This window comes from Callorhinus ursinus, unplaced genomic scaffold (assembly GCF_003265705.2).
Source record: "Callorhinus ursinus isolate GAN/ISIS: 27379988/994484 unplaced genomic scaffold, GSC_fseal_2.0 scaffold22, whole genome shotgun sequence".
Lineage (NCBI taxonomy): Eukaryota > Metazoa > Chordata > Mammalia > Carnivora > Otariidae > Callorhinus > Callorhinus ursinus.
Window position 1 is genome coordinate 26,676,070 of NW_027397084.1, and position 12,006 is coordinate 26,688,075.

Sequence of the window (12,006 nt, forward strand, 5' to 3'; positions counted from 1 at the left end):
GAGTATGTCGGACAGTCACATATGGTATCATCTCCCCAGTTCGAAGGAGTTAATGGCATCCTCACTTGTCAGCTTGCTCACTACAAGACTACAACATAGTACAGTTTACACCCACCTTCTTAAGTGGGTTTATGGATTTTATTAGCCAGCTTTAGTGAAAACAAATCTACAAAACTGACAGTATCTTCAAAAGATTCTAACAGAGAAAGTCATGGAAGAGAATTCTAATAAGGCAGGCATGGAGGAACACTAAGACAATAGTGGAACTGACACTTTTCCTCATCAGTCCTTTGTCAGCTACCTCACCAAGCAGAGTCATGGTAGGCTCATCAAATACAACATATTCAACTCCGCTCCCATTAAACATTATTATTGCTAATTTTTCAGTGATAAAAAGGTTTTTCCTATTAAAATTTCAAGTTCATGTACATACTGTTTATTTCATTTTATTTACTCTTTAAAAAATCTATTTTTAGACATGTTTTATAATACATATAAGTACAGTAGTACATGTAGATAACCATGAACAAATATACATATATTCAGAGTGTTCGTCCCCACCTTTTTATTGATGCATGATTAAGAAGCCTGAATCCACTAGCCTGGAGTATCAGATGATTACATCTCCTATACACTGAGGCGCTACGATTTCTTTCTCAAAAGCTAACAGAGCAATCTATGTTTCTGCTTCCAAGGTTCACGGTTATTTCAAAGAGGGGAAGAACTATTATTGACCTTCTTGTGGCTTTTTTTTTCCTAGGGACTTTTTATCTGACGTGGTAGATACACTCTTGTGTTCTCCACTCTGTATCAAAGCTGTAGGGGATTTGGGGGAAGAGAAGGAGAGGGAACGTTTATTTTTATACAGCAGCATATATCACTGAAATTATGTTCACCCATGTCTGTCTCCCTCTGGAGATCACAGGTACCACAGGAACCCTGTCTTGTTCATTTTCTTTCTTGTATTAATTTTTAAGTCCTCAGTACCTGACAAAGAACCTAGGACATGGTAATTCTCAAAAAATGTTTGAAGAATGAATGGAGTACAGCGGATGCTGCACATTGCTTGGATGCAAGATTTAAAGGTGGAGGCTTCATGTAACAAATCATTACTTTATGACATTTCTTTTCTTTTTTTCATAGTAAATTCTCTGCCCAACATGGGGCTCGAACTTACAACCCTGAGATCAAGAGTCACATGCTCTCCCAACTAAGCCAGCCAGGCACCTTTATTTTATGACATTTTTAACCACAGCATCATCTGGTTTAGGGATGTGGTTTGGAATTCTATGAAACGTAATCCTTCTAACTCCTCTTGCTTCTGAATATTCCATTTTCTGAAGCATATGGAAAAACAAATTAACCTTAAGTTTGCATAAGGGACAGCTTTAGACACATATCAAGGTAGAGCAAAAAAGCTTTCAAAAAAGATCTAAATAAACTAAGAGGTTTTGTAAGCCCATAAAAATAATAATAAAAATGAAGTATTGAAATAAGCTGTTGACCATCAATGCTGAGGAAATGTGACAAGACGTATCAAGTTGTATATGGCAAGAGCTGCTCACAATGCATTAAGTTATTTTTATCTGTTCTTTAGGGAAAAAAATGGGGGATTCATTTGATTAACAGCTCAGAGGACACCAAGATCTCAATTTTATTTATTATATTGTGATTTCTCCTGAGTTTTTGCCAACCTTAAGACCAAGAGGTGCCATATTTCTTAAAGTTCAGCAGCTTACAGAGCAGCAAAATTTAAAAACTTAAAAAGAAAGGTGAATGAGTATTTAATTGCTGCCTCATTATACTATATATAAAATATCAATAACAACAACTTAATGGGTAAGAAAAGTTCTATATAAAATATTTTGTTCTTAAACTAATAAAGTAACTATGAAGGCATTAAAATGCTAAAGAAGACTGTATACATTTTAATTTTTCCTGACTTTTCATGTTCTTCTTTTATTCCCCCCAAAAGACAAATATTTTGTTTCCATGACTTGGAAGATTTACTGTATTAAATTATGACAGACTTTTATTTCTGGCATGCTATGTCTAGCTTTAATAACATATAAATTTTTTTCCAAGGATCTACTCTAGAGGAGCAAATAGGTAGGTGTATGTCATATTACATAGCATAACAAATGTGCTGTCTTCCTTATTAAATCACACTCATTTAAAATACAGATAAGGGGTTGGGGGAGGGGAAAAAAGAAAAGAGAAAAATAAATAAATAAATAAAATGCAGATAAAAACACTAGTTTTCTAACAACTAACATTTTATTTTCTATTAATTAAGAAGACAAATTTAAGACTTACTGATAACCATTACTCTAGAAGGTTTAGAGCAACTTACAGGGGCACCTGGCTGGCTCAGTTGGTAGAGCATGCACTTCTTGATCTCAGGATTGTGGGTCTGAGCCCTACATTGGGTGTAGAGCTCACTTTAAAAAAATAAAAATTAGAGTGACTTATAAAAGTAACTTTTTTCATTAATTTAATCTTGAAAGAATTGGAATTTCTCAGATAAAACAAACCAATACTTCATTTATTTCATTTGCCTGCACTCTACTTTGCCCAGAACAGGCACAATAGAAATATCTCTTTCAAAAATTGGTACCTCAATTCTGAAGAAAAAAAGGTTCTGAAGTTGTTTTAAAAAATGTGCCAAAGTCCATACCTGATTTTTTTTTTTTTTTAAGATTTTATTTATTTATTTGACAGAGAGAGACACAGCAAGCGGGAAACAGGCAGGGGGAGTGGGAGAGGAAGAAGCAGGCTTCCTGCAGAGCAGGGAGCCCGATGCGGGGCTCGATCCCAGGACCCTGGGATCACGACCCGAGCCGAAGGCAGATGCTTAACGACTGAGCCACCCAGGTGCCCCCATACCTGATTTTTTAATGATGAAAGAATATACTCTTTTTCATGGCGGGAGATTGTCTTGTGAGTTTCTGGCGTTTCACTAACTAAAAAGATCCATAAAATAAACCAAATGATGCCAACTATACCTTAAAATAAGAAAACAAGTTAAATAAAATTAGAATGCACCAACAACAACTTTTACATGTCTTGAAAAAGTCATGTAATTATTATCAACATAAAATTGGTTTCAGCTTAGGGTTGATTTTAAGTTCCAATCATAATTTCCTAACGGGATACTTGCTATCTGCATTATTTCCTATCAGTTTTGAATAGAACAACTTTAACCACGTGACTCTGCCTATCAGAGTCTATCAGACAAATATTTTTAAAAAAATTTCCACAATCTATTACTTCCACAGGTATCTGTTTTCACTCATTGATTCATTTTTCGTTTAGATTGCAGATGTATTTTCTGCATGAAATGTCTACGTGGCAATCTAATTTATTAAAAGCCATGTATCAAATCCATCAAAATCCTTGAGGAGAACACAGGCAGCAACCTCTTCCACCTCAGCCACAGCAACTTCTTCCTAGAAACATAGCCAAAGGCAAGGGAAGCAAGGGCAAAAATGAACTATTGGGACTTCATCAAGATAAAAAGCTTTTGCACAGCAAAGGAAACAGTCAACAAGACCAAAAGACAACCCACAGAATGGCAGAAGATATTTGCAAAAGACATATCAGATAAAGGGCTAGTATCCAAAATCTATAAAGAACTTATCAAACTCAACAACCAGAGAACAAATAATCCAATCAAGAAATGGGCAGACAACATGAACAGACATTTCTGCAAAGAAGGCATCCAAATGGCCAACAGACACATGAAAAAGTGCTCAACATCAGGGAAATACAAATCAAAACCTCAAAGAGATACCACCTCACACCAGTCAGAATGGCTAAAATTAACAAGTAAACGACAGATGTTGGTGAGGATTCGGAGAAAGGGGAACCATCCTACACTGTTGGTGGGAATGCAAGCCAGTCTGGAAAACAGTATGGAGGTTCCTAAAAAGGTTGAAAATAGAGCTACTGTATGACCCAGCAATTGCACTACTGGGTATTTACCCCAAAGATACAAATGTAGTGATCCAAAGGGGCACCTGCACCCCAATGTTTATAGCAGCAATGTCCACAATAGCCAAACTATGGAAAAAGCCTAGACGTCCATTAACAGATGAATAGATAAAGAAGATGTGGCACGCGCACGCGCACAAACACACACACACACACACACACACACACACACACACAATGGAATATTATGCAGCCATCAAAAAATGAAATCTTGCCATTTGCAACGACGTGGATGGAACTAGAGGGTATTATGCTAAGCGAAATAAGTCAATCAGAGAAAGACAAATATCATATGATCTCACTGGTATGAGGAATTTGAGAAACAAGACAGAGGATCAAAGGGGAAGGGAGGGAAAAATGAAACAAGACGAAACCAGAGAGGGAGACAAACCATAAGAGACTCTTAATCTCAGGAAACAAACTGAGGGTTGCTGGAGTGAAGTGGGGGTGGGAGGGATGGGGTGGCTGGGTGATAGACACTGGGGAGGGTATGTGCTATGGTGAGTGCTGTGAATTGTGTAAGACTGATGAATCACAGACCTGTACCCCTGAAACAAATAATACATTATATGTTAATAAAAAAAATAAAAAAATAAAAGCATGTATCATCCTGCTAATGAGATTGAGAAATGAAAGGTCCTGGGACTGAATAAAAAGAGAAAAAGATTAAAGTACCAAGTGAGGGCATCCTACTTTGCTTGAGAAAAAATATTTTCAAACTATAAATTTTTATAATAACCAACACTGTAATTTTTGATAGTGAGTATGGCATTAAAGTCTTGGATTCAACATCAGTTTCTACTGAGAAATATTCCAAAATTAACATCACATCATAACTCAACTAGATCATTTTAACTATATAAAGTTAAGAAACAGATTATCAGTAAGTATTTTAGAACTCTGTGGTTTAGGAGTTGGCAACTTCAGTTAGTAGGAATATATATTTTTAACCAAGTATTATACTACTGTTACATTTTGGATTTGTTACATTATGATTTAAGTTAAATTTTTGAGAAAACTTACCAAAAAGATAGAAAACATAAGTCCAATCCATATAGAAACAAATTATTCCAGAAAGAGGAAGAGAAATTACTGTCCCAAGCTGTGCTCCTAGAACATCAATAAAGACTTTGTAAACTTTCTAGAAAGATGAACAAAGAAGGAACAGGTCTACTGCTTAAGGAAGTTGGGTAACAGATTCTCTCAAGGAATCATTTGCTAGAAAACCCACAATATGTAAAACATACACATTAATTTGTAATTACACTGGTTACAGCTATGTAGCTATTGATGAATTAGAATGCATCAATCAATATTGGACCCACTATAACATGAGCTAGTAAATGTCACATTAGTAGTACATGTGTTAGAGATTGTATTGGGTGCCTGGGTGGCTCAGTTGGTTAAGGGACTGCCTTCGGCTCAGGTCATGATCCTGGAGTCCCAGGATCGAGTCCAGCATCGGGCTCCCTGCTTGGCGGGGAGTCTGTTTCTCCCTCTGACCCTCTTCCCTCTCATGCTCTCTATCTCTCATTCTCTCTCTTTCAAATAAATAAATAAAATCTTAAAAAAAAAAAGAAATTCAGGTGTTTGGGGAAAGGTTCAAAGATGGTCTCTAAGGCTGATAAACATAACGTACTGCAGTACAATTGATGAGATAAGAATGAAGCTTTTAGTAATCTAATTTGCCCAAAATATATTATAAATGATTGTTTCAGATAAATAAATAATGAAATTCATTTTTTAAAAGATTTTATTTATTTATTTGAGAGAGAGAGAGAGCAGCAGAGGGAGAGGGAGAAGCAGGCTCCCCACAGAGCGGGGAGCCCAATGCAGGACTTGATCCCAGGACCCCGAGATCATGACCTGAGCTGAAGGCAGACGCCCAACCGACTGAGCCACCCAGGCGTCCCATAATGAAATTCATTTTAATCACCAAATTGAAGACAACTTAGTAGGTCGAGTGGCAGTTAAAATAATCAGATATTGTTTCTGGTGTCAAGTTTTTTTTTTTTTTAAGATTTTATTTATTTATTTGACAGAGAGAGACACAGTGAGAGAGGGAAAACAAGCAGGGGGAGCGGGAGAGGGAGAAGCAGGCTTCCCGCGGGGCAGGGAGCCCAACGCCGGGCTCCATCCCAGGACCCTGGGATCATGATGCGAGCCAAAGGCAGATGCCCAACGACTGAGCCACCCAGGCGCCCCTGGTGTCAGGTTTTAGAGGAGATAAAAATAAACAAATAATTATTACATGTTAGAAAGTGTTAAGTGTCACAGAGCAATGTGGAAGTTCAAATATGGGACAGATGACCTCCGACTCCCAGAGGTCAGGAAAAGATATAAGCAGCAGCGATGGACTTTGAAAGATGGGTAAGATTTGTGTCCCATAGAGGCAGGTGTAATAGCACAGGGAAAGGAACGAAGTAGGGAAGCAAAGAGTGGCTTTGGGAACTTTGCTTGGGTGAAGGAAAGGAACAGAAGACAAAGGCTAGAAAAACAGGTTGGATAGTAACTGAATATCTACTCCACTATGTGCTAGGGATTAGGCCAGCTGAAATTAAGTGGTGAAGTCTGTTAAGAATCTTGACCCCAGTTCTAGCTTAGGCTTCACTCAATAGATAAAGAAGAACCATAGCTAGTACCTGCTCATGAACTTATATCGGATTTCTCATGTTGATCTCTACATAGCTGTAAGAACCATCTTCTTAAGTTATGCACAAACAATGAATCATGGAACACTACATCAAAAACTAATGATGTAATGTATGGTGATTAATATAACAATAAAAAAATGTAAATTGGATCACGTGTCTCTCTTGATTAAACACCTCTGATGTCTCCTCATTGTATTTTGGAAAAAAAACCACAACAACTACATTTCTTCCTGTGGCCTGTAAGGCCTGATATAATCTGGCTCTTGTCTATTTCTCCAACCTCATCTTATGCCATTCTCCCCTTTGTTCATTAAGTTCTAGCCACCCACAGTGGTTTTTCATTTCTTTGAACTCTTATGTTTTTCCTGCCTGAGAGCCCTTGTACATGCTGTTCTGGTTGGCTGGAATGCTCCTCTTCCTTTTTTTTTTTTTAAGATTTTTATTTATTTATTTAAGAGAGAGAATGAGAGAGAGAGAGCGCGCATGAGAGGGGGGAGGGTCAGAGGGAGAAGCAGACTCCCTGCTGAACAGGGAGCCCGATGCAGGACTCGATCCTGGGACTCCAGGATCATGACCTGAGCCGAAGACAGTTGCTTAACCAACTGAGCCATCCAGGCGCCCTGGAATGCTCTTCCTTCTGCTCTTTGCATGACTGGTTCATTTCTATCCTGCAGATTTTAGCTTAAAGGTGACCACAGAGAGGGCTTTCTCAACCACTGTATTTAAAAGCAGTCAGGTCCAAAAGTTTTCATTTGGTGTGTGATCTGGTAAAATTGTAATTCACATATAAAGCTCATGCTATCTCACCCATTGATTAAAATGATGACAAATAAATGCATAGAAAAAAGATGTATGAAGAGATGGGCTGAGAGTCATGATATGCTCATTAAACAATCAGATTAGAAATCATAATTTAAGGACAAAAGTGTTCAATTTTCTAGCTATTGGACCTTAAAAAAAACCCATAGCATTCTCTATATGAACATCTGAACAAGCAATGTGTTTTGAAACAAATGATGGCAGATGGAGAAAATGACATGAGTCAACTAAGCCACATTGCTGTATGTTGTTGAACTGAAGAGAAAATTTAATAATAAAATTATACCTCCAAAACTTGATTTTCACCCAAAGGAGGCATCTGATATGATTCTGGTGTGAAGGCATTTTTCCTTTTTAATCTAAGGCTGATATATACATAACAAATTGTAGCAAAATTTTTACAAGAATAGTTGTCTCACCTGCATATGAAATGCTAAGAAGCTTGCTTCTTTCAAGAGGGGGAGCCCAAGAAGACCACATGGCATGCATAGCTGGAAATGTAACACCCTGAGGAGGGGAGAAAGATATTTCTGCTGAAATTCAAGGTAGTTTTTTCTTTTTAAGATTTTACTTATTTATTTGATAGAGAGAGACACAGCGAGAGAGGGAACACAAGCGGGGGTAGTGGGAGAGGGAGAAGCAGGCTTCCCGCGGAGCAGGGATGCCCCAGAACCCTGAGATCATGACCTGAGCCAAGGGCAGACGCTTAACAATTGAGCCACTCAGGTGCCCCAAGGTAGTTTTGTTAATGTTTTAAATTCAGTTGAGTCTTTTGTTGTAAGAGAAATTTCTTTTTTTTTTTAAGTTTTTTTAAAGTTTTTTTAGAGTTTGGTGGTTTTTTTGTTTTTTGTTTTTTTTTTAGATTTTGCTTATTTATTTGTCAGAGAGAGAGAGAGAGACAGCAAGCCCACAAGCAGGGGGAGGGGCAGAGGGAGAAGCAGGCTCCCCACTGAGCAAGGAGCCCGATGCGGGATTTGATCCCAGGGCCCTGGGATCATGACCTGAGCCGAAGGTGGATGCTTAACCAACTGAGCCACCCAGGCGTCCCTGTAAGAGAAATTTCTGGATAAGAACCAAACTAGAATTGGGTTCCATGAGGTGAGATGTTTACACAGTGCTGAGTAAAAGTACCTTATAGTGAAGTACTTCCAAAATCTGAACAAAGATTTGTGGATTCTGTCAGCTGGTTTGAGGACTACAAGGTAAGGATTTACAATAAATCTAAAAGAATACACTGCATGATGACATAAAGGAATCTCTCTCAAGGTCAATTTTACTCATTCACTTTATTAATGGCCTGAATGAAATGGGAATATTACTACCAATATATAACTTGAAAAAATGCTGAGCTAATACTTTGGGATACTGGAAGAAAATTCAAATTGACCTTAATCAATAAGAAAAACTGTCCTTCAAAAACCTGATGAATTCAATTAGAGTGTTTACAGTCTTTTTTTTTTTTTTCTTTTCTTGGAGATAGCTAGCTTAGTAAATGTCAATTACTGATATGAAGAGGCAACGGAGCTGTGGAGGCAGGAGGTTCACAGAGACTTGGGAGAGGAGGAGATGCCAGAGGAGAGGTGGGAGGGAACAGATTTTGGTAGATTCAAAGCAGTGGACTCACAGCTGTCTTTGGCTACTCACTAACTGTGCAGCCTAACAAAGATTAGTTAACCTCCTTGAACTTCAGTTTTTTTAATCTGTAAAGCAAAGATAATACTCCCTATCTCACATGATTGCTGTAAAGCTAAAGGGTAGCTAGTGCTATTATTAATGGAGACAAGAATAAATGCTTTGACACTTTGTACTTTCTGCTGATTCCTTTAAAAAAAAAAGAAGAAGAAGAAAGAAAGAAAGAAATACCAATGGAGGGCAAAAATGATTTAGGCAGGGGCAACTGGGTGGCTCAGTCGGTTAATGGTCCAACTCTTGATTTTGGCTCAGGTCATGATCTCAGGGTCTTGAGATGGAGCCCTGCATTGGGCTCCACACTTGGTGGGGAGTCTGCTTGAGATTTTCTCTCTCCCTCTGCCCCCTGCTGCACTCTCTCTCACTCTCCCAAATAAATAAATAAAATTTTTTTTTAAGATTTTATTTATTTATTCATGAGAGACAGAGAGAGAGAGAGAGAGAGAGAGGCAGAGGGAGAAGCAGGCTCCCAAGGAGCAGGGAGCCCGATGCGGGACTCGATCCCAGAACCCTGGGATCATGACCTGAGCCGAAGGCAGATGCTTAACCATCTGAGCCACCCAGGTGCCCAATAAAATTTTTTTTTAAAGATTTTATTTATTTTTGAGAGAGCGAGAGAGAGCATAGAGGCAGAGGGAGAGGGAGAAGCAGACTCCCCAATGAGCAGAGAGCCTGATGTGGGGCTCTATCCCAGGACCCCAGGATCATGACCTGAGCCGAAGGCAGATGCTCAACCGACTGAGCTACCCAGGCACCCCTAAATAAATAACATCTTAAAAAAATTATTTAGGCAGCACTGCAAGTTGATAAGAATCTATATCATGGGGCATCCACAGGATGAATCATTACAGAATAAAGATTAAGGTGTCGGGAAACATGCACAGAGGTTATGTTGTGAAAAATTTTATTATAAAACCCTAGGGAGGGCTCCTGGGTGGCTCAGTTGGTTAAGCGACTGCCTTTGGCTCAGGTCATGATCCTGGAGTCCCGGGATCGAGTCCCACATCGGGCTCCCTGCTCAGCAGGGAGTCTGCTTCTCCCTCTGACCCTCCTCCCTCTCGTGCTCTCTATCTCTCATTTTCTCTCTCTCAATTAAATAAATAAAATCTTTAAAAAAAAAAACCCTAGGGATCATGTAGATATATTTATGGTGAATCAGATGCTAGAGATGAAAGATGCTGACCTAAGTTTATGGATGAGGCAATGTACATGTGATACATACTGGAGGAACAGAGAAAGATAAAAGAAGAATAAACACAACTTAACTTCTATTCAGAAGTAACAGAGTTACTTGAGATAGCAGTAGTAAGATAATCAATATACTATAATGCTAAATTAGTGGCATAAACAAACAGGAAGCTAACATATGGGAATACATTCAGCAAGGAGATTCAATATCTGGATCAGAGAAAATATACTACAATTAAGTATATTTTACTTATGTCAGAAGAGGAGCTGGGTAATAAGGGAGTAATTTTTATTTTGTAGTCAAAAGATTTTATTTAGTACATCTCTATTTGATAAGAACAAAATAAGAATGCTCAGATGAGTGATCAAAGCTTAAAAAAAATAGTACTTGGCAATTTCCAAAGTATTCTAGCAATCATTATCACATCTGAGCTGTGACTGAGGATGGGGCAGGTATTTTAGTCCCAATTTTAAAAATGATGGAACTGAGGTCTAGAGATTGAGACTTATATAAGGTTTCACCATTAGATACAGGGGCGTTATTACTCAAACTCTGATCTTATGACTCTGGTCAGTGTTTTTCCAACACAGCATGACACATTGCTACCTAACATAAGCTTCATGCTATAAACCAAACCCAGAGGACACCAATTCGCTTGGGTTACAGGAATGTTAAGAGCAAAATTAACCTATGTCTCAGTTTCACAGGTAGAAGCTCAAAGTCAGAAACAAAAAGAGATCACTATTTAAAGATAGAGGTACTGGCAGCGCCTGGGTGGCAGTCGGTTGAACGTCCAACTCCTGATTCCGGCTCAGGTCATGATCTCAGGGTCATGGGATCGAGCCCCGTGTTGGGCTCTGTGCTGGGCATGGAGCCTGCTTAAGATTCTCTCTCTCTCCCTCTGTCCCTCCTTCCTGCCTCTCTTTCTTTCCCTCTCTAAAACAAACAAACAAATAAATAAATAAATGAAATCATATTATGAAATGCAAAAGAGAAGTGGAAAGGAAAAGAAAGATAAGGAATTAAAATTTTCGAGTGATAAAAATCTTAGGAGGGAGGAAAAAAAGATAAAAATTGATAACAATTCTCAAAGCAGCAGAAAGGTCAGAAGAATCACAAAAGTAAAGAAAGATAGTTATATAAAATGATAAATTATTTGTCTCTAAGCTAGGGAACCAGAAAAAAGAACAAAGAGGAAGCTCTATGAATAACAACACATCTAAAGTAAAACAAGGCAACTTGACAATCCATTGTGTAAAATGTGTTTTAGATCTGTGCAATCAATGATAAGGCAGAGATAAACTGTGGCCAAGTTCCAAAGGTAAGGATGGTCTGTCCATCTTAACTGTTTTAACAGTGGTTTATTTTCTTATCTCCTGAAGTAGGAGTGAGTAGGAGGAGGGGCTGTGAAGTGTCCCCTGGAAAATGTTTCCTCTGATCTTTTAGCAAATCTTCCATTTTCTGCATGCTCCCATTCGAGAACTCACTGACCTCACTGATATGCAATCTACTCAGGTTATTTTCTAGTTAATCATTTTTCTTTTCTTTCTTTCTTTCTTTCTTTCTTTCTTTCTTTCTTTCTTTCTCTCTTTCTCTCTTTCTCTCTTTCTCTCTTTCTCTTTCTCTCTTTCTCTCTTTCTCTCTTTCTCTCTTTCTCTCTTT

At 38.3% G+C, this 12,006-nt stretch overlaps 1 protein-coding gene across 4 annotated transcripts in view; it reads right to left on the reverse strand.

Annotated features, from left to right (window-relative positions):
- Positions 1 to 12,006, reverse strand: part of SLC17A5 (solute carrier family 17 member 5) — a 52,539-nt gene that overhangs the window by 29,986 nt on the left and 10,547 nt on the right. For all 4 annotated transcript variants that reach the window (XM_073905226.1, XM_025890640.2, XM_025890642.2 and 1 more), the window contains 3 exons: positions 7,886 to 7,973; positions 5,017 to 5,103; positions 2,887 to 3,005 (listed from right to left, as the gene is read on the reverse strand). In XM_073905226.1, coding sequence (XP_073761327.1) covers positions 2,887 to 3,005; positions 5,017 to 5,103; positions 7,886 to 7,973 — 294 coding nt within the window. The remainder of the gene's footprint in view (positions 1 to 2,886; positions 3,006 to 5,016; positions 5,104 to 7,885; positions 7,974 to 12,006) is intronic.